Source organism: Anolis sagrei, chromosome 6 (assembly GCF_037176765.1).
Source record: "Anolis sagrei isolate rAnoSag1 chromosome 6, rAnoSag1.mat, whole genome shotgun sequence".
Classification (NCBI taxonomy): Eukaryota; Metazoa; Chordata; class Lepidosauria; order Squamata; family Dactyloidae; genus Anolis; species Anolis sagrei.
The window spans coordinates 98,109,652-98,135,570 of NC_090026.1; the positions used below are offsets into that span (position 1 = coordinate 98,109,652).

Below are 25,919 nucleotides of genomic sequence, written 5' to 3' on the forward strand. Positions count from 1 at the left end.
AGATTTAGTGCATGCTTATATAAAAATCAACCCAAGAAAATGATACTTTAACGATGTGAGGAGTAAATAATCTATAGGTACTGTTAAAAAATCAGAGGAAGAGATGAGAATAAAAGTGGGATGGACCTCCCTTTCCAAACTTTTATGGCAGAATTAGAACAGGTGAAGGATAAAACCCAATAATGGAGACCCTGCAGTTTTGCTTCCTAGATGTTGTTGAGCTACTACCGAGCTGAGGCTAATAGAACTGAGAGTCCAATAGCATCTGGAAGGCCATAGGTTTCCCACTTCCGTTATAAACAAGTGAACAAGAAACTCTTAGGTCCTTGTTTTTGTTGTTATATAACTTGGCCATTATCCCATAGCTTCCTCCCCCCTCTTTGTTTATGTCTTCAAGTTGCCTGTCAACCCGTGGTTTTCTTAGACAAGGAATACTCAGAAATGTATTTACCAGTTCTTTCCTCTGAAATATAGCCTACAGTCTATATAGTCTTTTTGTTGATAATCTTCCATTCAATTACTACCTAGAGGTGACCCTGCTTAGTTTTTAAGATCAGACAGGTTCTGTGCAAAACAATGCAAAAGAGAGGAATGAAATGGTTGTCCCATAGGGGGAAAGGGCTGGAGAATACTTGGAGGATAACATAGAAACACAGCAGAAAGCACATGTCTATAATCTTCTATTTGGTTTCCAAATAGAGTCTTGCTTCTTTGTGCTCCAGCATTTATATCAGTTCTTAGCAAGCTATAATAAAATGTAAGTCCAGAACCTCATCTGAAAGAAATTAATAGATGGACAACAACATGATCTCCTCAGTGGTTTGTTTCTTGGAATCTGAAGTTTTCCAGAAATACAGCTCTGGTTGGATAGAATCCATAATGTCCTGTTTGTCTGGCATACATAAAAATAGATAAATTTCCTTCTGAATATTTTATGAGCTTCAGTTTAGTCTGATCTCTGCTCAAGGGAAGCCCACTTCTGGAAGGGGAGAAGACAATCTGCCATCTCCTTGTAATTTATTAATGTGGACAGAACTTCTGTATGAATATTGTAACTATTGAAGATGCATTTATATTTTCTGGGAAATAAAGGATAGGAAGTTAAAAGAAAGTGCTTCCCACTCTTAAACAATTTTACTTTGAAATGATGAGAAGACCCATTGAATGATAAGTGCTGTCCTTAATATGGTCAAGTATGACACCTAGAGGCCATTTGGTTAACATTTATTAGTTTGTTAAGGTATTTACTGGACCATTTAATATGTTCAGTAATAACTAATTTTGATTTAAAAGTTCATAAGATACTATTTTTAGGTTTCAAGAACAATCACCATATAGTCTTAAAAGCATTTCTTTAGAAACCTTTTCCTTAGAAGTCTTTCCATTAGAGTTGACCAAGAAATAAACTAAATAAGTGTGCCCTGGATGTCTGCCATAACCATTTAGGGAGAAAAGAACCAGGAGAATGAGATAGTGGTGGTAAGTTAAAGCAAAATTCAATCTGTGCAAGAAAACAGTCTGGAACTACACCAACATTGTTTTAGTGTATGGGTTGAAAATGGTGCACATTTATGGGAAATATTTCCTGATGCTGTAATTGTGGAAATATTTGTTTCACTTATCTGATGCTATTTCAGCTCAATTTTCTTTTTTCTAGTTGCATTTTCTTTCTCCATGAAGGTGCATCTACACTATAGAATTAGTGCAGTTTGACATCACTTTAACTGTCATGGCTCAATGTTATGGAATCATGGGAACTGTGATTTTACAATATTTTTAACCTTCTTTGTCAAAGAGTGCTGTTGCCTTCTCTAATGACTATGTATTACATCTAATACAGTGGTTCTCAACCTGTGGGTCCCCAGGTGTTTTGGCCTAGAACTTCCAGAAATCCCAACCAGTTAACCAGCTGTTAGGATTTCTGGGAACTGAAGCCCAAAACATCTGGGGACCCACAGGTTGAGAACCACTGATCTAATGCATCGCGTTAACTTCCATTAAGTTATGCCAACCAAGAATTGGGAGCTACTCTTACTAATGCTACAATTTATGTAAGTTTATTTGAAACTTTGTGGGTTTCAAAGAAGCTTCCACTCAGAGAACCCTTTGAATGAGAAAATAAACATCCAATAACAATCAAGAATCACATAGCGAACAAGATGACATTAGAAATTCCATTCATTCAAAAAGAAGTAGTGCTTACCAGATCAGACATATGCAATCCAAATTAATATGATGAATACATGCAAGGATATTGCAATATAATGTAAAAATCAGATTTAGCTATGTGATGAAGCCACAGCTGGCATATGAAACTATTAGAGCATGGTGTGGTCAACATAAATGAAGTATGAACTTCATATAGCACGCTTCTTTACTTTTGCCAAAAATGTTGTTGAAATATACTGAAAGATTCCAGCACTCCACAATAGCACCCATATTTGTTTGCCTATAACAAGCAGTTATATTAGTACATCAGTGTGTTGTTGTTTTTTCTGGGCACTTCAAGTAAAAATGCTTTGTCAATCTGAAGGTCATTAAAGTCATGAATTAGCATGTGTGTGCACCTTCTGGTGGTTGTTGACTTATGGCAATCCGATACATTTATTAGGATTTTCCAAGACAAAGAATACTCAGAGGTGGTTTTGCTAGCTCTGTTCTCTGAAATAGAGCCTACAGCACCTGGCATTCATCGGTGGCCTTTCATTCAAGTACCAACTAGAGTTGGCCATGCTAGGTTTCCAAGATCAGACAAGATCTGGTGACTTGAGGGTATTTAAGCCCCTAGCACAGGACACATGATGGGTACATTTGCTGCATCACTTACCTGCCTGGTATCTTGCCTGTTACCAGACTTAGTGTATGACTATCTGCAATCGTTTTCAGGTACCTTGGGTCTAATATACCTTATATAAACAAAGTATGAGGTCCTATGAACAAGGTGGCTATCTAGCTACAGCAGGGCTTTGAAACGAGTTTGTAAGTATGAACTGTTGCTTCATTGGCTGGCAGCGTAGAAAGGACAGTGTGATGTCACAATGGGACATGTGGGCTGGTCAACAAAATAAGGTCACAACTGCCATCACAACTACCAAGAAAACAGATCATGATTTGTTTTCAGAAGCAGGTGTTTTTTTCTGTTATTCTTTGCCATAACTTTGATGTATGATTTCTTTATTTTGTGGATCTTTTCAAAGAAAAAAAGTTGGATTGTTAATCAAACTGCAAGCAATAAGAGCAAATGTTCATTTTAAATGATGTGACTACAGAGATTGTGGTGTAAGTGATATATTTTCTTTCTTTCTTTTTACTGGGGACCCACAGGTTGTACCCATGCTGTGCTGTGAAAATTAGACGTTTATGATTTATACATTGGATTCATTTTTGAAGAAACCCTTTCATTATCTTAATTGATGAATTTGTGATTTCCTATTGGCAAGTTTAAACTACATAGCAGTTCATTCTACATCATCCTTAAGATGAATCTCTAAAGTTAAGTGAAAGGATCCAATATTTATGAAAGTGTGAGTTTATACTACAATATATGTTTCAGAATTGTATGGTTCCATAAACAGATCTCTTTTAGATAATAAACTATGAGTTATGTCTATGACTTCTAAAGATTTTTATTTGAAAACACAAACTATTTGAGAATCAGTCTCAATATGTTTTACGCTAGGATTCTTAATAAAGTTACTGCATGCCCTGGCATCTCTTGGTAGGTTTAAGGAAAAAGTCTGACTAAAATCCCTTTGGGTAGCTGGTTGTTATTGTTGTGTGCCTTCCAGAAGTTTCCAACTTACTGAAGTCCTAAAACTAATATCTCAAAGGTTTTCTTGGGAAGCTTTGTTCAGAGGGGATTTGCCTTTGCTTTCTTATGAGGTTGAAAACATGTGACTTGCCCAATGTATTCCAATGGGTTTCCTTGGCCCAACAGCATTTTGAATCCTTGTCTCCAGGCTGGGATTTCTGGGAGTTGTAGGCCAAAACACCTGGGGACCTACAGGTTGAGAACCACTGGTCTAATTGGATTTAAAGCAAGCTCTCTGTGTTCCTAAGTTTGACCTAAAGTATGTAATCCATTTAATGGTGTGTGTTTTGAAGAACACTCAAGATAGTTAGAACCTTTCTGACATTTCCAAGATTCTTCGGCTGGAGGAAATGAAATTCAATTTCTCCGTGTTTTATCATATAATGTGGAGTGAGGTATACAAAATGATCCTTGAAAAACTCCTTCCTTGGAAGCTTTTAAACAGAGACTAGATGGCCATCTGTCAGGGGTACCTAGATGGCCCATGTGATCTCTTCCAACTCCATTACTTTATGATTCTAAGAACAATGCTTCTGAGAAGGAGCACACATAGAAAGAAGACCATTGAGACGAAAGTGAGTTCAAGTATGGGAGCTATTTCAATATATAGCTTTGCCATGCCTCTCTGAATAAGTCAGATCTGACATCACATGGGAAAAGTTGACGATGGTGCTACTCCTGACTGTAGCTTCACACCTAGCACAAATTGAAGGACAGTTTGGGTAGGAAGTCAACATAATGGCCTAAATCCATTTGTGAGTCTCAGTCAGAAGAGATTCATTGACTCAATGGAAATGCAATAAGCCAAACTTTTTGTTTATTTTGTTGATTCTACTATTCTGTTCTGGTTGGATTTTGTCCTAGTCTTCCAGGCTCTGATTTTAACATACAGAACCATGGAAATAAATTCTATTTTAAGAATAAAGGTAGAGTTCTCCTCCAGACTCGAAATTTTATAAAGTTTAAGCTGTGATCTAAAGCCCATTGGATTCAAAGCAATACTTGTTTGTTATAGAAATTATGTCTTTTACTTTTTTTTCATCGGTAGTTTCTTGGAAGGGGATCCAGGTTTAGAATTAGCTTTCTGTATGGCTCGCTGGCTTTTGAACATGAGAGGGTTGTGAAAGCCTTTGGATCACAACTACGGAAGTATGGTATTGGATTGCAGAAGTGCCTCAGTGTAGCCTTCTTATAGTAAAATATTTTGAATTCTTCCTCTGCATGCTAGTGCAGCTCCTTGAACATTTAACAGCTGGTTTCTACTTCAAAATTCCCTGCTGAGACACTTTTTGCTCTTAAGTTCAAAAGCTCCCTCTGATTCAAAGCTGTGTAAGGACACAATACAGAGCCAGGATTAATAGTCACAGGAAAGCTCAGCTTCACATATTCATGAATTTAAGTACTCAAGTACTGATAAAAGAAAATGGGCATACATTTCATTTGCAGATTCAAAAAGAGAGTGTTCATCTAAGCTAAGTATACTTTTATAAAGTCAAAAGAACCTTTTGAATTTAGCCATTTTAAAATTAATTTTAGTTTTTACCAATGTGAATGTTCATCCAAATGAATATTTGCATCTTGTTTATGAAAAAAATACATAGCACCTCTCCTTTGGGCTAGACTATAGACTGGTGTTTTGAGTAGTCCTTCCATTAGGATGCTGTACATTTTGTTAGGCTCATAGCTTTCTGTGTATCCCTTATCAACCTATAATCTCCTGATTGTTGCCTCTTTTTCAACAGCTGAGGAGCAGTAATCCACACTTGCTTATCTCTCTTAATCACAACCTCACAGTGCTAGGGCTTCCTGAGCCTTTAATTCCCTCTTAGAGGCATAACTGAGTGGAAAGTAAACAAAGACAAATTTGCAACCTTCAACGTTGCTAATTTGCTCTGATGTCAGAATATTTAAACAGAGGCGAACCTGGGAATTATTTGATCAAGGCTGTTTTAAAACATTTTGCTTGTAGAAAGGGATGAGTCTGGGAGGATCTGCAAAATGACAGCCTTCCCGAGAGGCATGCTGAAGGTTTTCTCTTTCAACAACAGTAGCTTTGCTGTGAAAAAGCTTTAAAAACCGGATTTTGAAAAAGTCTTACAATAGCTCTTCTCAGAACACTTCTCTGTCTTTTCATTTCTGGATGCGCAAGCACATAGGCCAGCATTGTCTTTTGTTCCAATTAATTGGGGGTGATTTTTTCCCATTCTCTGTTTAAAAAGACAAACTCTTTGCCACTTCCCCCTCTGAATTCTTTTTTGGCTTAGTCGAGGCGTTGTAACACACCGTGAGATCACTTTCTATTTGCAAACATAGTAAGGGGTAATTGCACCTCAAAATCACTTTGACTTGACTTGCAGTTTACATTGTGTGAACGTGTAAATTATTCAGGCTGGTCATATAGATGGTAGTGCAGTTGCTCTCTCTCTCTCTCTAAGAATGCTGAAAGATAAAAAATGTTAGAACTTCTGTCCCTTACATATCCAGTTGTAAGATTAATTAAATGCATACATTTTTGTAACACTTTTATAACATCCATTCCTCCTTTGTACCCAGATAAGAAACAGATAAGCAGTTAGATTCACACAGCAGACAGTTAGTCTGTTTCAAATAATTTAGTTTTATATTTCTCTTTATACTCAGCCACATTTACCCAGCTGCATACCCAAGTGCTCCTATTTGCCTTTACTGTGTGTTCAGCTCCTGCATCCTTGTTTTTATCGTCAGCCCAAACGGCTCATTCCCCACCTTTGCCTCTCTCCAAATGATGTTTCTCTTTGTTACTACCTTTTGTACTCAGTTGGCTTCGGCTCAACTAAGTAGGATTTAGCATGCTGGCAACTTGCTTTAAAGGTACAGTGATTGTGCTGAACAGTTGCAACTTACATTTCTCAAGGGTCTGTCCAGTGATGGAAATACATATGCATTAGTGGAAATGTACCATTCTGGACATTGTTCTGAGAGGTATGCAGCGCATCTCCCCTCCACTACCAGTATTTTGCATTTGGCTGTACACATGCGGTTACTACCATTTGGTTATTTGTGTTTCTTCTCCCTTCCTCCCCTCCCCTTTTCTCCTCTCTCCGCCCCTCCACTCACTCACTCTCTCTTTCTCTCCAGCTGGTGTAAATGACTGCTGCTGCCTCCCAGACCAAGATAACCTGCGCCGTCAGCTGGAGCCCCCTGTGGACAGCTGTCTCTCTCGCTCTCAGCTGATGGAAACTGCTACTAACTGCTGAATGGGGGAGAGTGAAGCCACAGTACCAGCAACCACAGCAGCAAAGGCACCGGCTGCAATAGAAGCAGCAGCGGCAGCAAGAAGCAAGGGATCTATTGTTCCCTGGTGTTAAACACCCCCCCCCCCATCTTTTCAACTGACATGCACAATAGCTGGGAAGCCCTTTCCACTGGGTCCTCCCTGTGAAGAAATTCTGACGGGGAAGAGAAATTATTCATACAGGGGTTAGCCATTGTGCGACAGAAATTTTTTTTGGACATTGGAAGCTGGCTTCTGGAAGGCATGGGGCTGAGCGAGAGGAGCGCAACCTCATGCGGTGGTCCGGGGACTTCTGCTCTTTCAAGCAGGTGTAGTGGAGTTCTTGTGCTTCTCTTCTTTGGAATCTGGGGAGCAAGGACACAAAGTGAATTTGAAACTTCGTCTGTGTATTTGTGGAAGACTGGTAAGTGAAGGATGGGGCGATCTGCGGTATTGCCTTTGCAGACATTTCATATCGGTGGCTGGTGTAGTTTTCAATTGTAGATCTCCTGGATTATTTTATTAAGAGAATATCAGTTTGGGCGCATTTAATGACAGATGGCTTTCCAGCCCTATCCTGTGATTATTTGATTTCTCTGTTGTTTTTCTAATCGCCCCATGCCCTGTGTTAATGGAGTGTATGCTCAGTGATTGAAGGAAAGCAAATATCTCTATAAAATCACAGTGCTTGATAGTGGGGTAAGAATATTCAATGTGCACAAAACCAAGCTGAGATCCATTATACATTTTCATCTATATTGTGATATGTTCAGAATCATCATGCATATGGGTTGATGGGTTTTAAAATTTGTGTTTGTTACATGGTATATAGGACATGAAAGAGCTAAGGATGGATTAGATGAAATAATCCAAGAGTTGCCCTCTCTCATAATTGAAGAGCCCCATAGCAAATAGGCTGTATGGATCAACATCAAACCAGACAGATGATTTTGTTGATTGTGGTGTAAGGAGAGTAATGTGTCTGCTTTCAAAGAGCATGCAGTCACTGTGTTTGTTCTCAACTTTTCAACAAAAATCAATGTTTTTCTATGCGAATTTACTGCATTGATCTGCAGGTCTTTAATGATAAGTTAGTGACACTCTTGTGTTTCTTGAAAAAAACTGTCATAAAGCTTGTTCCTTGTTTCAAAGATGCTACAGTATTTTTTTAAATAAAAAGCTGAAGGTTTATCAGTTATGTTGACTTGCAGTATTTTAGAGGAGTATAAACTCTATAGTTGTAATAAATGTAAAGATAGTGGAGGCATCTCAGAAGTCGACTCCTAGACGGAGATTTAGCAATGTTAAGAAGTGTATTAAGGGAACCATCCCTTGCTCACTTAACTGAGAGATAGTTCCCATTGAGCATTACTTCTGGGTAGACATGTAGGATTTTGCTGTTGGTGTCCAAAATAAAATGGGGGTGGCCATGGTGGAAGAATCTTGGAGAGGCTGGGGCTTTTTGAAGGATCTCTTGGCCATTTGCCAAAGAGACAGATCAATTTACAATTATGCTGATATCCTGCATTTTTAAAGACTATGTCTAACCAGCAGCTGAAGGGGGAGATTAAAGGAAAATTCAGTTCAGCAAGAATGTAGGCTCTCCCAGTAGGGAATCTGAAAGTGAGGAAAGACACTCCACTGATGCACCCTGCTTCTCAAAAATCAATGGTATAATGACAGAGTTACAGACCTTAGTTGACCTTATTATTATCTCCTTTAACTGAACAGTTTGCAAATTTGGAATAATGCCAATTACTTACCTAAAACCAAAATTTCCTACAAGACGTATTAGGGATGATAGTGTCCAAGGTATACTTGCCTCTGTTATGTAGTCACATAATATGTTAATTTTAGAAGAGTAGTGGTGTTTTTGTCTACACTGATGGAAAATTAATGTGTTGGAGATGTCTCCCCAACTCGACTTCCAACAGTTTATTGAAGAAGTCATTTGATTTAATAGCTGGTATGTAACATTGTGTATTTATATGTAGGCTGAAGTTGTTAATAATGATATTTAATAGTCACTCGTTTAAATCACAAAGAATAGCCAGATGTAATTTGTTAATGAATACATTAAATGTATTATGTCTCAATATCTGTGATATAATGGTGCCTCATTTAGATATCAGAAGTCATTTTACAGCAGAAGAGGCTTAGTACTCTGGACTTTCAACATCTGTTATTTCAGGTCACTGCCATGTTGTGATTTATTTAATCTATACTTTATTTGTTTTTATTTCCCCTTCACCATCATGCATCTTTGTATACTTCCTCTTTTGCACACTTCTAACTTCAGATTGTGATGCTCTCCTAAGTGGACTGGTGGTAGAATGATATATAGACGCAGGTGAAAAGGAAGCTCCAGTGATTTACATTGAGAACTTGCTTACTGAAAATAAATTATGTCTTGGATGATAGCCATCAATAACCACTGCAAAACATGGAGGCAAGAAAATCATGCTGCCCTACTAATAATATAATGAGCACATGTAGCGCTTTTATGTAATTTCTGTAGACATTCAATTACTTTTATCATAGTTTGGCGTCAAAACTGTCTGCCCTTGTCAGAAAGCTCTCCTTCCTGGAGTGAATGCTTTCAAATGTTGAAGGAACACCAAAATTAAATGGATTTACACAAACGTGCCAAAGTTAGTAATCTCCCTGGGACCCCTGGTGGCGCAGTGGGTCAAACAGTTGTGCTGGCAGAACTGCTGACCGATAGGTCATCAGTTTGAATCCAGGGAGAGCCGTTAAGCTCACTCTGTCAGTTCCAGCTTTCCATACAGGGACATGAGAGAATATGGTAAAATATCAAACATCCGGGCGTCCCTGGGCTATGTCCTTGCAGAGAGCCAATTCTTTCACACCAGAAGTGACTTAAAGTTGTGGTGCATTCAGTGGTGGTGCATTCAGTCATTTCACGTATTTACATCATTCTACTATATACCAGAAATGTTGAACTTTGCAGGAGTGTCTTGGACGAACACACTGATAACCTTTAGTTATAATTAAGCGCTATGACTCAGCAACCACACAGCATGTATGGGAAGTCCTGCCCATGTGGGGATTCACCAATGGATGCAATGATTTGCGTGGGTAATGAGAGGTGCCCAGCACAACTATGGAGGATTTTACTTTGATTCGCATCCATTGTACATGGAGGATGTGATGCTAGAGAACAATTATAAAGATACTGTGGTCTATTAAAAAGACAAATAAGTAAATCCTAGAGCAGGGGTTCTCAACCTGTGGGTCCCCAGATGTTTTGGCCTTCAACTCCCAGAAATCCTAACAGCTGGTAAATTGGCTGGGATTTCTGGGAGTTGTAGGCCAATACACCTGGGGACCCACAGGTTGAGAACCACTGTCCTAGAGCATATCGAACCAAAACACCCCCTAGAAGCCACAATGATTAAACTGAGACTATTGGCCATATCATGAGAAGGGATGATGCTCTAGAAAAGTCAATAAATCTTGGAAAAGTTGAAGGCATTAGCCAAAGAGGAAGAACACATTCCAGATGGGTTGACTGAGAATGATGTCACATTAGTATTATAAAGTGGGTGCTCCTGTTTCCCTATCATGTGTCTGCCTCCTCCAGAATTCTGGAAAATGTAGTTTAGGGCAGAGGTTTTGAAATTCTCATCTATAGAGGACCTCGGTTTCTCTAAACTACATTTCCCAGAATTCTGCAGGAGGCAGCCACATGATGGAGAAACTGGAGGGCCTCCTTTATAACGCTAATGTTATATCATCTTGAATCAAGGAAGCCATGGCCTTCAGTCTGCAAGATTGTGAATAGGGCTGTTAAGGAGAGAGTGACTTGGAGGTCTCTCATTCATAGGTTGAAGGTGAAGTTGACTTGATGGCAGTCAACAACAACAAAGCTAGCTTGAACTAATGTTTTGCATTTCAATATCCTAAACTTATTTAGTGTTGGCTTCAGAGCTTTCTGAAGTTTGAGCCTGCCCCCTGTACAGCTATCTCTTTTCCTTTCCTATCTAAGCTTTCGTGATGGAGGCTCAAGGGAAAGCTTTGAAACAAAGCTTTCACTAGATGTAAAATGTTGATGCAGCAGTATCTTGGGTGAAAGACCAGAAAAGCAGGGGATAAGTACACTCAGAAGTTTCCATTAATTCTACATGACTTTTGATGAGTTCTCAATGTAGCCAATATTACATTAGTTTAAGGTTAGGACTATGCCATGACATGGCCTACAAATGATCTAAGATAAACCTGTTCTGAATTGGTCCTCAGGGAACAAATCCATCACCATTAATTGTTTCAATTGGCTTGTGGTTCTCCTGCCTGTGTAGATCCGTGATTCTCAATAGTTTTGCCCTCCAAATGTTTTAGATTTCAGCTCTCAGAAGCCCAGTCACTATGACTAATGGTTAGTGGTTCTGTGGATTAAAAACCAAAACATCTTTAGAACCAAGAATTGAAGAGTATTAATCAAGGTTCTGAAAAGGTGGTTGTATGCTTTCATATTGTCTATGTGGTAAGTAATGCTAAGATAAACCTATTATTGTCTTTTCATGGAAAGATTTGTTAGGCAGGGAGCTGTTTGCAGTTGCATTCAACTAAGCTTGAGAGAGTGTAACTTGCCCAAGGCCTACTAGTGGGTTTCTGTGATTGAATGGGGATTCAAATCCTGGTCTCTCAGAATCCTAGTCCAATGATGAGAACATTACAACACATTAGTTGTGCTTCAAAGTATGTGTGATGATTTTCTGCCTCTCCCCATTTGCAACCTGAACCTTAAAATTCAAGTACAGAATGGGGTGTTCCAAGGTCATTAGTACTTCTAAAAACAGGAGGGCCATTAATAGTGGTGTACCTGAGAATTCAGAGCTTGTGGTTGAATCCAGATGGATGGTTTGAAAGGGAGATATTTGAAAAAAAAATGTTCAGGCTTTTGTCGTGTTCTGATCTGCATCTGAAGAGAAGAGAACCAGATGCCAGGATTCTGACTTTCAAAAACTGAGTTGCAATAAAATTTGTAGAAATGAGTCTCTTGGGGTTGGGGATAATTGCAGTACTAGCATTAGTACCAGCTGTTTCCTAAGCAACAAGAAGAACATGATGGAAAGACTATCAAGACAAGCTGGAGGCCTTGAGTGTCAATGAACAAAAGTTTAGGATTTTAAGGCAGTCAGAACAAAGAATGAAGCACATCTGTGCTATTCTGCAGGCAGTACTTTCAGAGGCCAGGCCAAGGGGCCAGCTGAGAGTTTGCTGAAACCAGCTAATGATGCTGTGTTGCCAAGCTATATGATATAACTCTTTGTGTTTTGTCTTTAGATAAATATTAGACACTCTGCTTCCCCACCCCATATTCATTGTGTCCATGTTACTAGGCAGAGTATCAGCGAATAAAAATTTCATGTGGGTCGTTTCTGATGATTTACCATGGGGTCACGAAAATCTATGGATGCATATGCATGTGGCAGCTGGATGCTTCCTCATTGTTGGGGTGATGAATGTGCTTCAAATTTTAGATGGCATGACCAGATGTCTGAAATAGATTTAGCACCTTGAACAACTCCTCGGACAACTCCTTGCCATACATCAAGGGAACCACTGGCCGCATAGGGAAGCTGATGAGGAAACACAACATACAAACTATCTACAGACCCACCAAGAAAATCCAACAAATGCTACGTTCAGCAAAGGACAAGAGGGATCCTCTCACTTCTGCAGGAGTCTACCGTATACCATGCAGCTGTGGACAAGTCTACATAGGGACCACCGAACGCAGCCCCCAAACACGAATCAAGGAACATGAAAGGCACTGCAGACTCCTTCAACCAGAGAAATCAGCCATAGCAAAGCACCTGATGAACCAACCTGGACACAGCATATTATTTGAGAACACAGAAATGCTGGACCACTCTCACAACCACCATGTCAGACTTCACAGAGAAGTCATTGAAATCTACAAGCGTGTGGACAATTTCAACAGAAAGCAGGAAACCATGAAAATGAACAAAATCTGGCTACCAGTATTAAAAAACTCTAAAATTAAAACAGCAAAACAGCAGAGGGAAAACAATCAGGGACATCTAATCACCTCTCAACAAAAGATTGCTCCAGGCACTTCCAGGCCATAAAATGCTAATCAAGGTGGTCAGTTGAAACATTCACACCTAGCTCCAGCAGACAAGAGTTCTTTGTCCCACCCTGGTCCTTCCACAGATATATAAACCCTTTTCCCTAGTTTCAACAGACCTCACTACCTCTGAGGATGCTTGCCATAGATGCAGGTGAAACGTCAGGAGAGAATGCCTCTAGAACATGACCATATAGCCCGAAAAAACCTACAACAACCCAGTGATTCCGGCCATGAAAGCCTTCAACAATGCAACTCCTTTTAAGTTCAGACTAAAACTCAGAACGGATACATTCGTCAGGCAACAGAATTGGAGCAGGAAGTGGGCTTTCTTAAATGAATAAAGGAGGTAATGTGGGCTTTGGGATACTAAGCAGCTGTGGTAACTGTGTTGGGAACCATCCTCTTTCATCCAGATTAGTTGAAATTGGTGTGGAAAATACATTTTATTAGGGTCTGGAATGGTTCTTGGCCAGATTTGGGCATCATTGCTTTGAGGGTTTGAAAATGAGGGCTGCGTAGGTTATAAATTATATACAGGATGACAGAGGCATTGGGGGGCCTTGGGGGCTGGGAAAACTAAACTACTGTATTGGTGGGCACATTTTGGTACACTATTGATGAAATCACTTGAAAATAGCCAGTTTCTTAAAAATTGGGGTCTTGAGGTAGAATTTTTCAAGATCTAGATTTTTCTCTATCCCTGCGCCACACTAAACTCAGAAGACTCGATCCAGATTGAGCCTCTTCATCCATTAACATGAATGGATATGTTTTCAGCTAAATAAATTAGAGGAGAAGAGGTTCTTGTGTTCTTCTGTGCTTTCAAGTTGATTTTGACTTATGATGACTCTTTTGTAGCTTTTTCTTGGGAAGATTTTTTTCAGAGGAGATTCACCATTGCCCTCCTCTTTGGTTGAGAGAGTGAAGGCTGCTCTAAGACAGCCAGTGGGTTTTCACAACTGAGCCATCATTACCAAGCTAGCTCTTAGCTTCTGATATGTGGTGCAGTCCCAGGGACTATAAATTGGTCATTGGTACTGCCAGAGTTGCCTTGTCCAGCATTAAAGCAATGCGTATTTTGGGTCCCATGTCAGTTGAAGACAGAAAGAATTATCTCTGAATAAAACAAGCAGCCTTTTCTTTGCATGCTTGGTGGCTTTGTGGAAAATCACCAAGGTGGGCCAATATATATATTCAGAATGGTTCCTTTTCATTAAATGGATGTAGATTACTGAGAGAATATAACCACCTTTAGATTAGGTAATGTAAATTGTTTGTAGTTTGTAGTTTTTTATGTTTAGGGTGTAATAAAGAAAAATACATTGTTGTTTTTTATATGTTTGTATGTAGGTTTTATTTTAATCTGTCTAAATAAAAAAATTAATTGAGAAAAAGAAGACGTTCAAGATGAATTTTCCTTTTCACCCAATGGCTCATGGTAGTACAGTATGTGGAAGGAATAGAGCTGTTGTTTCAGCATTTTTATGGTCTCTCCCCCAAATTCTTGGTTCTGTTTTTCCCAAGTATCTAATTCAATTAAGTGACAATTTCCTTGACAATATTGCTTGAATTGAATATAACAAGGGGTTATATTATTCTTTCATGATGCCCAAGCATTGTTTTTAACAGATGCAGTTTAGTTCTTCTATGAAATCTGTCAGGGTACCAGGTTACAAATTTATACCCCATGAATAGACTTTTAAATCAGTGATAACTAGTAGGTAAATGGTGTTGTGCCTAAGTAGTTGAATACCTAAATTCGATGTTAGCCATATGACCTGGAAAATCCATGGTGTTTGGAGAACTGGATGTAGATATGCATAAATAAATAAATAATCCCCAAATGACTTAATACTTTTGAATTAAACACTTTTGTCAATGCTGGGACATTGGCCAATAGCTAAGTGATTAGTTTATAAAATATAAAGCCATCCTTTATAGACATGATATTGATTTTCATTGCAGCCACAGTTGCCAAATACCAATTGTCTTTTACCGCAGGTTGCATATGATATTTTGTGTGGAAGAGATTGTTTTTAGTACAGAGCAGATTTGCTAAGACACAAAATTCCTTTATGAGACTATACTGTTGTTGATATTCCCTGATCAAGGGGTCCAAGCTCAGACAAATCAGAACATTGTGTACTAATATCTTGCATATATTAATATTTGTTAGTTAACCTTAGTAAAGGTACATTAAAAATTCAAAACACTCTTGATCTAATAATCTGGAGATAAATATAGGCACTTTTGTCTTTCTGCTGTTTATAGGTTCATTTCTCAGCAAAGCTTTTCCTAGTCAACTTGATTCAGACCTCTTGCAAAGCTTTTCCAATTCAACTTGATTTTGTTGCTTCAGAATGTTTTTATATTTGGAGGAAATTCAGAATCTGAAATATTTTAAAAAAGTAATTTGTTATATATTATTTGTACAAGGAAACCTGATGCAAGTTATTTGGTAGTTTGATTATAACACTTCACAAACACATTACTTTTTTGGTTGATGTTTGCATGTGTATAATATATGCATTTAAAATCTGATTTTGCCAAGCAGTATTGTAGGACTTACAAGTTCCTCATTACAGTCCACCCTCTACATTTGTGGGTTTGACATTTCAAGATTTGATTAATATTTTCTGTCTAGGAATTTCTAGGTCCTCCAGCATGACTATCATCATCGTCTGACAGAAGACAACCATAGAGTTTGCAGGAAAACAGGGATTCCTAAAAATGTTCTCTCAGATAAAAATAATATTTATTTTATTCACTGTTTTTTCACTTTTGTGGGGGTTCTGTGTCTGCCCGTGCCCCCTCCCCTGCTCATCATAATAAGTACCATTTTGGGGGTAATATATTTCCATCTAACATGCAAATTCCAAACTCTGAGAAAGTTGCCAGATCCCTGTTGTCATTGGAGAATGTATGATGACAAGATTCTGTATGGCACTTCCAAAGCTGTAACAACAAATTTGAAAGGTAGTTGTTAAAATTCAGAATAAGATGCTTCACTCTCAGTTTCTTGTATTGCTGGAGTGACACCTGATTTGACAAACTGCAATGTTTGAGCTTGCCTTCCAACCTAAAATGGGCAATCATATTTTAAAGCAGGTTTTCCACTTTAGTTTGGAGGGCAAATTCAAAGTGCCATTCTCCAATTTAGAAACATTATAATTAACACAAATCTGGTAGGGAAGCAAGGGACAGCATGCATGTCCTCAGAACATTTCTGATCTTCTGTGGTCCATATGGCACCATTGGTTCATTGAGTCCAGTTGTGTTTATTCTTAAAGCCAGGTATTGACACACATTATATTCACTGGAATGAAAGACAGTGCCAGGGCAACAATGGCAAAATAATGTTGAGGAATAAGGAAAGACTGGACTGTTAAGAAAGTGTTGAGAAAATGGAAGAACCACTGTAGTAAATCACATAGTGATGCTATGGATAAGCTTCGTTTTTGGAGATCAGAGGACACTTAACATTTTGCCATTGATCAATTCATACAACACATTAGTAATTAAGCTATTACATGTTGAGTGTCCCTTCTCCAAAATGCTCGGGACTAGAAGTGTTTTGGATGTTGGGGATTTTCATTTAAATTTTGGAATGCTTGTATTTGCATATATGGATAACAGGATATCTTGGAGATAGGATCCAAGTTTAAACATGAAATTCATTTATGCTTCATACTTACCTTATACATATAACCAGAAGGTAATTGTATACACCGTTTTTTAAATAATTTTGTGCATGATATGAAGTCTGTGTACATGGAATCATCAGAAAGCAAAAGAGTCACAATCTCAACTATCCATGTAGACAGTTTTAGTTTTTGGAGTGTTTTTGAATTTTGGACTTCCAGATAAGGAATATTCAACCTGCATTAAAGATTTTACCCCCACTTTCAAAATGCAAATATCCTTAGAAGATGGTTTACAATTTTTAAATAAAATATAAATTCACATTGTTTTATCAGTCTAAGTATATCCATAGCCCATCTAATCAAACAAATCCTAAAGACTCTAGTCAAGAAAGCAGATTGAAAAATCCTTAAGAAGTAAGTGTGTGTGTCTTTTAAAAGCCTTGAATATTGAAGGACATTCGGAGTGCAGTAGGGCACCCAACACTCCTTTTAGGAATAATTGGATTAGACAAAAGCAGGCATTGTTTAATTGCAAAGTTGAAGCATGTAGAAACAAAACAATTCTGTGCATGATAGCATCAACCTCTCTGTAGTAAGCATCCCATTGTGTTTGTTTTCTTGTATGCTGTTGAGTGATCCAAATGTGAAAATTGTTGGCTTCCAAGCAAGGCAGGCACACTGCATAGTTATCACCAATTTCAGCATAGAATAGTAAATTGTCTGGGTCTGTCCATGTTTTCTCTTGCTCACAACTGTCATTTCATAACAATGCACTCCCTCCTACATGCCATGTTTCTCAGTTGCTGATTGAGCCAGAGGCATTCCCCTGCCAGGAGCAGAATTCCACGTCCCTCCTCCTCACTTTTTGCTTCATTAGTTTTTGTTCGTCAGCTGACATTGTGAACTGGGATGAGCTGTCAGGAGTGTGTCTGACGGCTGCTTGTGAGTTGCTAGTATAATTATGGAAGGAGTGCTCAAAGAACAGTAGCATGCAGGCATGCTTTGAGGGGCCAGTTATGTGCCTAGGAAGGAAGAGAATACAGGGCTGGGCCTTGGATGCTGGAAATAAATGTAAGTATTTATTTCCATTGTGAGTCTGTTTATAAATGCATCAGCTGTCTAATGTCTCAAAGTATATCATAGGGAGGGGAGAATAAAACCGTGAGTATACTGGTAAACCCAACAGTGTGCTTTTAGACACCCAGCTTTTGGAAACAGAATCTCAGTTAGTTGAAAATGAATATTCATGTGTAGAATTGGTAATAGATGCAAGGTAAAAGAGATAAATGGATGAATCTGTACTGACTTTCTCCTCCACAACCAAAGCTTTCATGAACCATAATAAATGTTTTGGAAGAGTCAAAAACAAGTATATGTAAATTTACAGTTCATATTACCAGGTAGGAGAGAAACATTCCTCAAGGAATGGGAGACACATACAATACATAATTTTATGGTATCATTCATTCATCTCTCTTCTTTTCCCCCTGTATTCATCCTTCACCAGTGTCATTTCTGCTCATAGAACAATAGAACATAGAAAAGAGACATTTGGGTTTTTTTTCTTTTTATGAAGGGATTATATATAAGAGTAGTAATCGCAGTAATGTTTTGAATACCTCTTGCAAATACATGTTCTGTGAGAGCTAGCATAGTGTAATAATTTGAGTGTTGATTATGGCCCCATCTACATTGTTGTATAATACAGTTTCAGAATCTGTTTAACTTCACTGAACAACATTATATGGCTAAACATTATATGGCAGTATAGATGGGGCCTATGATACTGGAGACCAGGATTTCATTTCCCACTTGGCAACAGGACTATGGCACAGCTGGCTGGGAGTCGGCTGTATTAAGATCAATACTGACCGAAAGATCATGAGTTCGAAGACAGCCGGGGTCGGAGTGAGCTTCTGACCAATTTGTATAGCTTGCTGTTGACTTTTGCAGCCCGAAAGACAGTTGCATCTGCCAAGTAGGAAATTTAGGTACCACATATGCAGGGAGGCTAATTTAACTAATTTACGACACCATAAAAATCTCCAGCAAGCATGCAAAGAATGAGGAAATACTTCATCATTGTCACAAATAGATGATGAAGCGACAGCTCCCTAGGTGGCCAGAATGCCCTCATCAAAAAGCTGGAATGTTAAGTAGCCTCTATGTGTCTGTCTATATATGTTGTGTGTCTATGGCATTGAATGTATGCCATATATATGTACATTGTAATCCGCTCAGAGTCCCCTGCGGGGTGAGAAGGGTGGAATATAAATACTGTAAATAAATAAATAAACTGAAACCCACTGAGTGACCTAGGGTGAAGCACACTCTCAACCACAGAAAAGCCTGTGATAGGGTCATCTTAGGGACACCATAAGTCAGCAATGACTTAAAGGCATAACAACAACAACAACAACAACAACAACAACAACAACACATTATGCTATTTTTGAATAGCTGTTCTTTGTATGTGCGTTCAAATTGTTTCTGATCTATGCTGACCCTGAGGCAACCCTCACAGTGTTTTCTTGGCAAGATTTATTCAGAAATGGTTTGCCATTGCCATTCTCTGAGGCTGAGACTGTCTGACTTGCCCATGAATATCCATCAGGTTTCTTCAGTTGAGCTGATATTCAAACCCTGGTCTCCAGAGTCATAGATTCTTGCTGAAACCACTATACTATACTGACTTTTATAGACTGTACAAATGTACACTTTCTACTTCTCCACTTTAATCATATCATGTTTTTTCAGATTTTCTGCAGGAAGTCTAGATTTCGTAATTAAAATACACACATACACACACACTTCTGTTTTTGTCTTTTATGTTATGTTAATATGAAGCTCTTAGGAGTCTGCTGTCTGGACATAAAAGCAAGCTTTTTTTTTTTTGCACCCATACCAGGGGAGAAAATAGGGAGAGAGTTGGAGGGCCGACACTCATAATATTCATATCCCAGTCTAGCATTACACTCCTAACAAGCTGCTTAATTAGCTCAGAAGCCATGATTTGATCATGTCTCCTGTCCAGTTTGAATTAAATAGGGGAGCCACATGGATCAAAGTTCTGAGAGAAAGGTGGGATAACATTAAAATCAATCTGATTTTTGTGAGAGATTGAGTATTCCTCATCTGAAATGCTTGGGACCAGAAATATTTTTTTATATTTTCTGGATTTGGAATACCTTATTTATTTATTTATTTATTTACCTTACTTATATACCGCTGTTCTCAGCCCGAAGGCGACTCACAGCAGTTCACAACAAATACGAACAGCAAAAATTCAGTGCTACAGTATAAAAACAGTTAACAACCTAACACATTACACAATTAATAAACAATTACTACAATACCCATTCACTGTCGTCTCATCATCAAAAACATGTTCCAGATTCGTCATCCATTGTTCCATTCCAGTGTTCATTAACCAATCATTGCATTAATTATTCGAACGCCTGCTCAAACAGCCACGTCTTCACTTTTTGCGGAATACCATTAGAGATGGTGCTAGTCTAATGTCCGTAGGAAGGGCGTTCCACAGCCGAGGAGCCACCACCGAGAAGGCCCTATCTCTCGTCCCCGCCAGCCATGCTTGTCTTTGCATATATGTACATAAGGACATATTTTGGAGATGTGATCCAAGTCTAAACACAAAATTAATTTCTCTTTCATATAAACCTTATGCACATACCTTAAGGTAATTTAATATGCAAAATCTTTAATAATTTTGTGCATGAAACAAAGAAAAAATCTTGACCAATCACATGGGAAATTTGGGATTTCAGAATTTGGAATTTTGGATAAGGCATTGTCAACCTGTTTTTCTCTTCCAGAAAAAAAAACTGAGCTTTGCTCTGTTGTGTTATAGACACATGATTAATTACCTGGATTGGTGCCCTTTCCAAGCCTCCCTCCAAGATAGTATCTCATTTTAAATGGTTTGGCCAGCTTTTGAATGTCATGGGTTAATCCTCCAGCATTGGTTTTCACATCAAAAATGAAACAGAGCTTGTTGTTTACTCCAGGAACAAAGGACACAGCCTTCTGTGTTCTTGGGCTGCAATAAAAGGGCTACCAGTGAATGCAGCTTCTCCTAGTCTAGCGCCAGGTTGATGCAGTGGTTAGTGACTGTTGTCACCATCCACTGGCCAAAAATTATTTTTCAGTCTATGTATAGCTTGACACTATCAGTACAAGGACAGTGCAATCCCAGCTTGTGTAAAGATATGACTGAACTGACTTGCTGAACTGATTAAACCAGCTGAACCGGAACAGAAATGAATAAACTGCAGTGTTCTGCACTTGACAAATCAACATTTGATCTTCCTCTGTACCACAGACAATTCTGTACTTTCCCCCTCGTCAAAGCTTGTAACACAAATGTCAGGGTTACCTAAGATACTTTCTGTAATGCCTTTGTACTATCTGAACAATTTTTTCTAGACCTCAGTCAGAAAAATGCCAAGCAGAAACAGATATGGTGTGATCCCTTGTGCTTTGAAATAGATTTCGTATAAATGAGCTAGTAGAGATAATATACAGTGTAGTAACAGTTGTTAAGCATGCATTAACTAATTGTGTTTCAGCAGGCTTATTTCCCAGTCATCACATATAACAGCCGTCCTCTACCTGGAGCTGTCCAGCTCTGTTGTACTGAAAATGTCATGATGATTACCATAGCTGGGGCATGCTGATTGTGGATAATAGGTTTTACAGTGCAAAACGGATGGGGGGCAAGTCGGGAACAAATGTCCTACTAAATACATTCAAGCATGAATATACACCTTCTGTATTCCTCCCTCCTTTATGGACACACATACGCAGAGCTGGTAACTATTTATTTCAAGACTTCATCTAAGGACACATGATTTGAAAACATTATTGTGACAATAGAGCTTAGGGCTAGCATCACTACATATTCCTAGTAACGGGCCATGGTGGTGCAAAGGTTGAACTGCTTAAGTGCAGAACTTGCTGATTGGAAGGTCGGCAGTTCGAATCCGTGGGATGGAGTGAGCTTCCATCATTAGCCCCAGCTTCTGCCAACCTAGCAGTTCAAAAACATGCAAGTGTGAGTAGCTCAATAGGTATCACTTTGGTGGAAAGTAATGGCTCTCCATGCAGTCATGCTAGCTACATGACTGAGGAGACCTCTATGGACAATGCCATCTCTTCAGCTTAGAAATGGAGATGAGCACCACCACCCCAGAGTAGGAGTAAAGAGGGAGATTGTCCATTCTTCCTGGTCATGTGGGAGCTTCTGCTGATTTCAGATTGGGGGCCCTGTGATGGCCAGGAGTTCACATGGACCTCTCTGGCTGGCTCTAACTGGTGGCATTGACATGGAGGGTTAGGTGATGCTCCACTAGGGCTGATATAGTCTCGGGTTGGCTAGATTCTGAGGGTTCAGCCAGGTGCTTCTGACCACCTCTAGGGCCAAATCGGAGCATTTGTACTCTGATTTGGCTATAGATTTAGCAGCTAGTATAGCCCTGAGTTAGAGATTTGTCCTTGCAATAACTTGTGATTTGCAGGACAGTCCTATCTGCTCAGCTTTTCTGATAATGTAAACCGCTCTTCTTCAACCTGATGCAATCCAGATGTGTTGAACTACAAGTCCCATAACCTCTGAAGGGTTCTGATATCAAGGAAGGCACTAAGTCTATATCCTCTATACCCTTGATTTTTTTTGATAGGCAAGTGAACATTGTTTTGTTTCCACAAGTGTTAGATGGCTGATTGGATTGGAAGAAAGGGCCTTTCATCATCTCCAGTATGGTTTATATTTGTTGTTTTTTAATGTTCATGCTTTCAACTGCTTTTAAACACAGTCAGTAGGGTGATAATTGAAGACAGTGGAATTTGTAGCCCAGCAAATCTGGATGATGCCAGATTGGGTTAAACTGAATTATAAATACAACTGAGTAGTGAAGAGGGATGCTTTAAAAGCATGACAAATCAGCCTCTGTGGTTCAAGTGTTCCATTAACTTTGATACATGGGATTCCATGTAACCCAATAAAAAGTGGGTTGGACTAAAATATAGTTATGGGTCAGGTTTAATGAATTGGAACTGCTTTCTTTTTCATCCATATACAAGTGGTATTGAGTTGTCTTGTTACAGATTTGCCCTGGACTCATCATGGCTGCCCACTATAGCATTTCTTCCTAACATGCCCTCTTCATTGCATGCATTTATTTATTTATTTATTTATTTATATCACATATTTGTATCCTGTCTTTCTCACCCGCGGAGGGGGACTCAGAGCAGCTTCACAACAGGCATTCATTCAATGCCAACAACAGTAATAAGTGATAAAAACAATTAAAACAATTCATTAATGCTTTAAAATTATGAAAACATGGTTTAAATCACACAGGTTTGAAATCATAGTCCAGAGCAGTCCATTGTCATTCACACACATTGGATCTCATTCTAAATTGTTCCCTCTACTGTTTGAACGCTTGGTCCCACAGCCAGGTTTTGAGTTTCATTCTAAAGGATAAGAGGGAAGGGGCCAATGTAATGTCACTGGGTATAGAGTTCTAGAGGTGAGGGGTCACCACTGAGAAGGCCCCATCTCTCATCTTAACCAGTCACATTTGCGAGGATGGTGGGACCAAGAGCAGCGCCTCTCCTGTCGATCTTGGATTCATGATTGTTCATAGCAGGAGATACGTTCAAACAGGATAATTCAGCGAGGATGCTATGGATGCGATGATTTATAGTATCATTTTGAGATGTTAGTTTTGACTTTTTGTGTAATTGTATTGCAGAGAAAAAAAACCTATTAGTATATATGTTCTGGTCCAAATCAATTAGAGTCAGTAAGACAGGTTGAAAGGCATTGCCTGAAAACAGCTTCTAATGCACTGATGTGTTATAACAAGTGACATGTTGATACATTGAGAAGGATCAGTAGAGTTCATTACCTCGATGTCTTTCCTTGACAAGATACTCTGTTTTCTGTCACATTAAAATGCTAAAATAAAGTATTTGTATTTTCTAAGCTATTTTTATTAACAAAGATACTGCCTAATGATTTCAGAGATAGTCTTGTTCCCTGTGGGTATCCCTGTGTCAAAGAGAGAATGGCCTTATGTGAACAGGTTTCTAATTCTGGCACATGAAAAATATTTAGGTCTGCCCACCATGAAATTAATTAAATTAATTATAATGAGTTACCCCTATGTATCAAGTGAATACATTAAGTCTGCATTGTTTGCATTTTGGATGGCAAAGAAGAAGCAATGTTTGGAAATGACTTTAAAAAGGTAATTAATTATAGATACAGTTATAGTTAGCACTTGTATAGTTTATTTAAAATACTTTATTCTTCCATTTCATGAAAGCAATTTAATATGGTTACCTCCAACTGATCCCTGCCCCCATACAACAGCATGGGGTAAAATGTGAGCCAGCTCTTGAAACATGTGATATTCCTCCTCTACCATTTAGTGTGACCTCATTTTATACAGGATTCCACTTAACTCTGTAAACCACCCTGAGTCACCTGAGGGCTGAGAAGGGCGGTATATAAATATAGCAAATAAATAAATAATAAATGAACCAAGGTTTCACTTGCTGACTTAGAACTTCCTTAGAACCCTGTATAAGCTCTTCTTAGTATTTCTTTAGCCATTCCATTGAAAAAAATAGGCTTTGCTATTATCTATTAAATACATGCTGGTTTTATGTATCAGTGTGATGCCTGAGAATGTATCCTCCATGCATATTGGTGTATGTGTATGTGTGTGTGGGTATGTGCTATATATTGACATGCAGTTATATGTTAGTTGTTGCGAAACGAAATTACCTACAATTAGCTCTGTAGAGGCTGTTGTAGCACAGTGGGATAAACTGCTAGCTGCAGCTGCAGGAAAGCTGCTGACTGGAAAGTCGGCAGTTCAGAACTGCGAGTCGGGGTGAGCTCTAGCTCCTGTCCACCTAGCAGTTCGAAAGCATGCAATGCAAGTAGATCAATAGGTATCGCCTTGTTGGGAAGGTAAAAGGATCCCCCATGCAAATATGTAGACATGCTGGCAACACAATCTGAGATGTCCATGGACAACAGGCTTCTCGGCATGGAAAATAGAACAAGAGCACCTCACCATGGCCGGAGTTTACCATCGCCTTCAGACATCAGAGATGGAAAAAGGGGAAGCCCTTTACCTTTGTCTATGTTGTATGTCGTTGTTCACTGTGTGTGTAAAAAGGCATTGAATGTTTGCCTCATATGTGTATTGTAATCCGCTCTGAGTCCCTCCAGGGAGATAAAGCAGAATATAAATAAAGCATATTATTATTATTACAATTGGGTATCTTCCAATTCTTTAATTTTATTATTCTGACTAGTTATTTGAACACTTACTTCAAAGACCTGGGTGAAATCTCACCAAAAAGCAGTTTATAATTTGAATCTCTGAGGGTTCACTCCATAGTCGTTCCAATTTAGTTGACAGCAGTACCACTTTGAAGCTGGAAATAGGTCCTTCAATTTTTATTAGGTGGCTATAATTTTAAATGGTATATTGTGTGTCAAACACAGCATTGTTCTAACAGATCATGAGAAATTGAAAATGTTATCAAGAACACAGTGTAGGTCTTAGTGGTTGTGACCCTTTGCAGATGTCCAAAAGGCCAGCACTGCTTATATGACTCAAAGAGTGCAATCATCCCTCCACATTTGTAATTTTGCAAATTTGCAGATTTGATAATTTATGGATTTGATTTAAAATGTTCTCTCTGGGAACCACTGGATCGTCCTAGGATCATGCTGGAAGATCTAGATATACGCAGAGAGGTATTCTGTTAGGTTAAAAAAAGCGCAATTTTGTTATTTGTGGTTTTTCACTTACATCAAGGTCCTGTGCCCCTAACCCCAGTGAATGTGGAGGGCTGACTGTATTTTCTTGGAAATTCACTTGGCATTTTGGTGATTCATAATGGAAAACCCTTGAAGATATTACTATCTCTCACTACCTCCCACTTTCCCTCCCTACTGAGATCATAGCTAATGTGTTTTTATCCAACCATGTCTAGAGAGACAATAATAAATGCTTAGATGGGGAAAAGTCCTGGTTAAGTCAT

At 38.7% G+C, this 25,919-nt stretch overlaps 1 protein-coding gene across 4 annotated transcripts in view; it reads left to right on the plus strand.

Moving 5' to 3' along the window:
• The window catches only part of THSD7A (thrombospondin type 1 domain containing 7A), a 309,711-nt gene that overhangs the window by 63,111 nt on the left and 220,681 nt on the right, over window positions 1–25,919 (plus strand). For all 4 annotated transcript variants that reach the window (XM_067470281.1, XM_060782181.2, XM_067470280.1 and 1 more), the window contains exon 3: window positions 6,929–7,488. In XM_067470281.1, coding sequence (XP_067326382.1) covers window positions 7,329–7,488 — 160 coding nt within the window. In that variant the 5' untranslated portion in view covers window positions 6,929–7,328. The remainder of the gene's footprint in view (window positions 1–6,928; window positions 7,489–25,919) is intronic.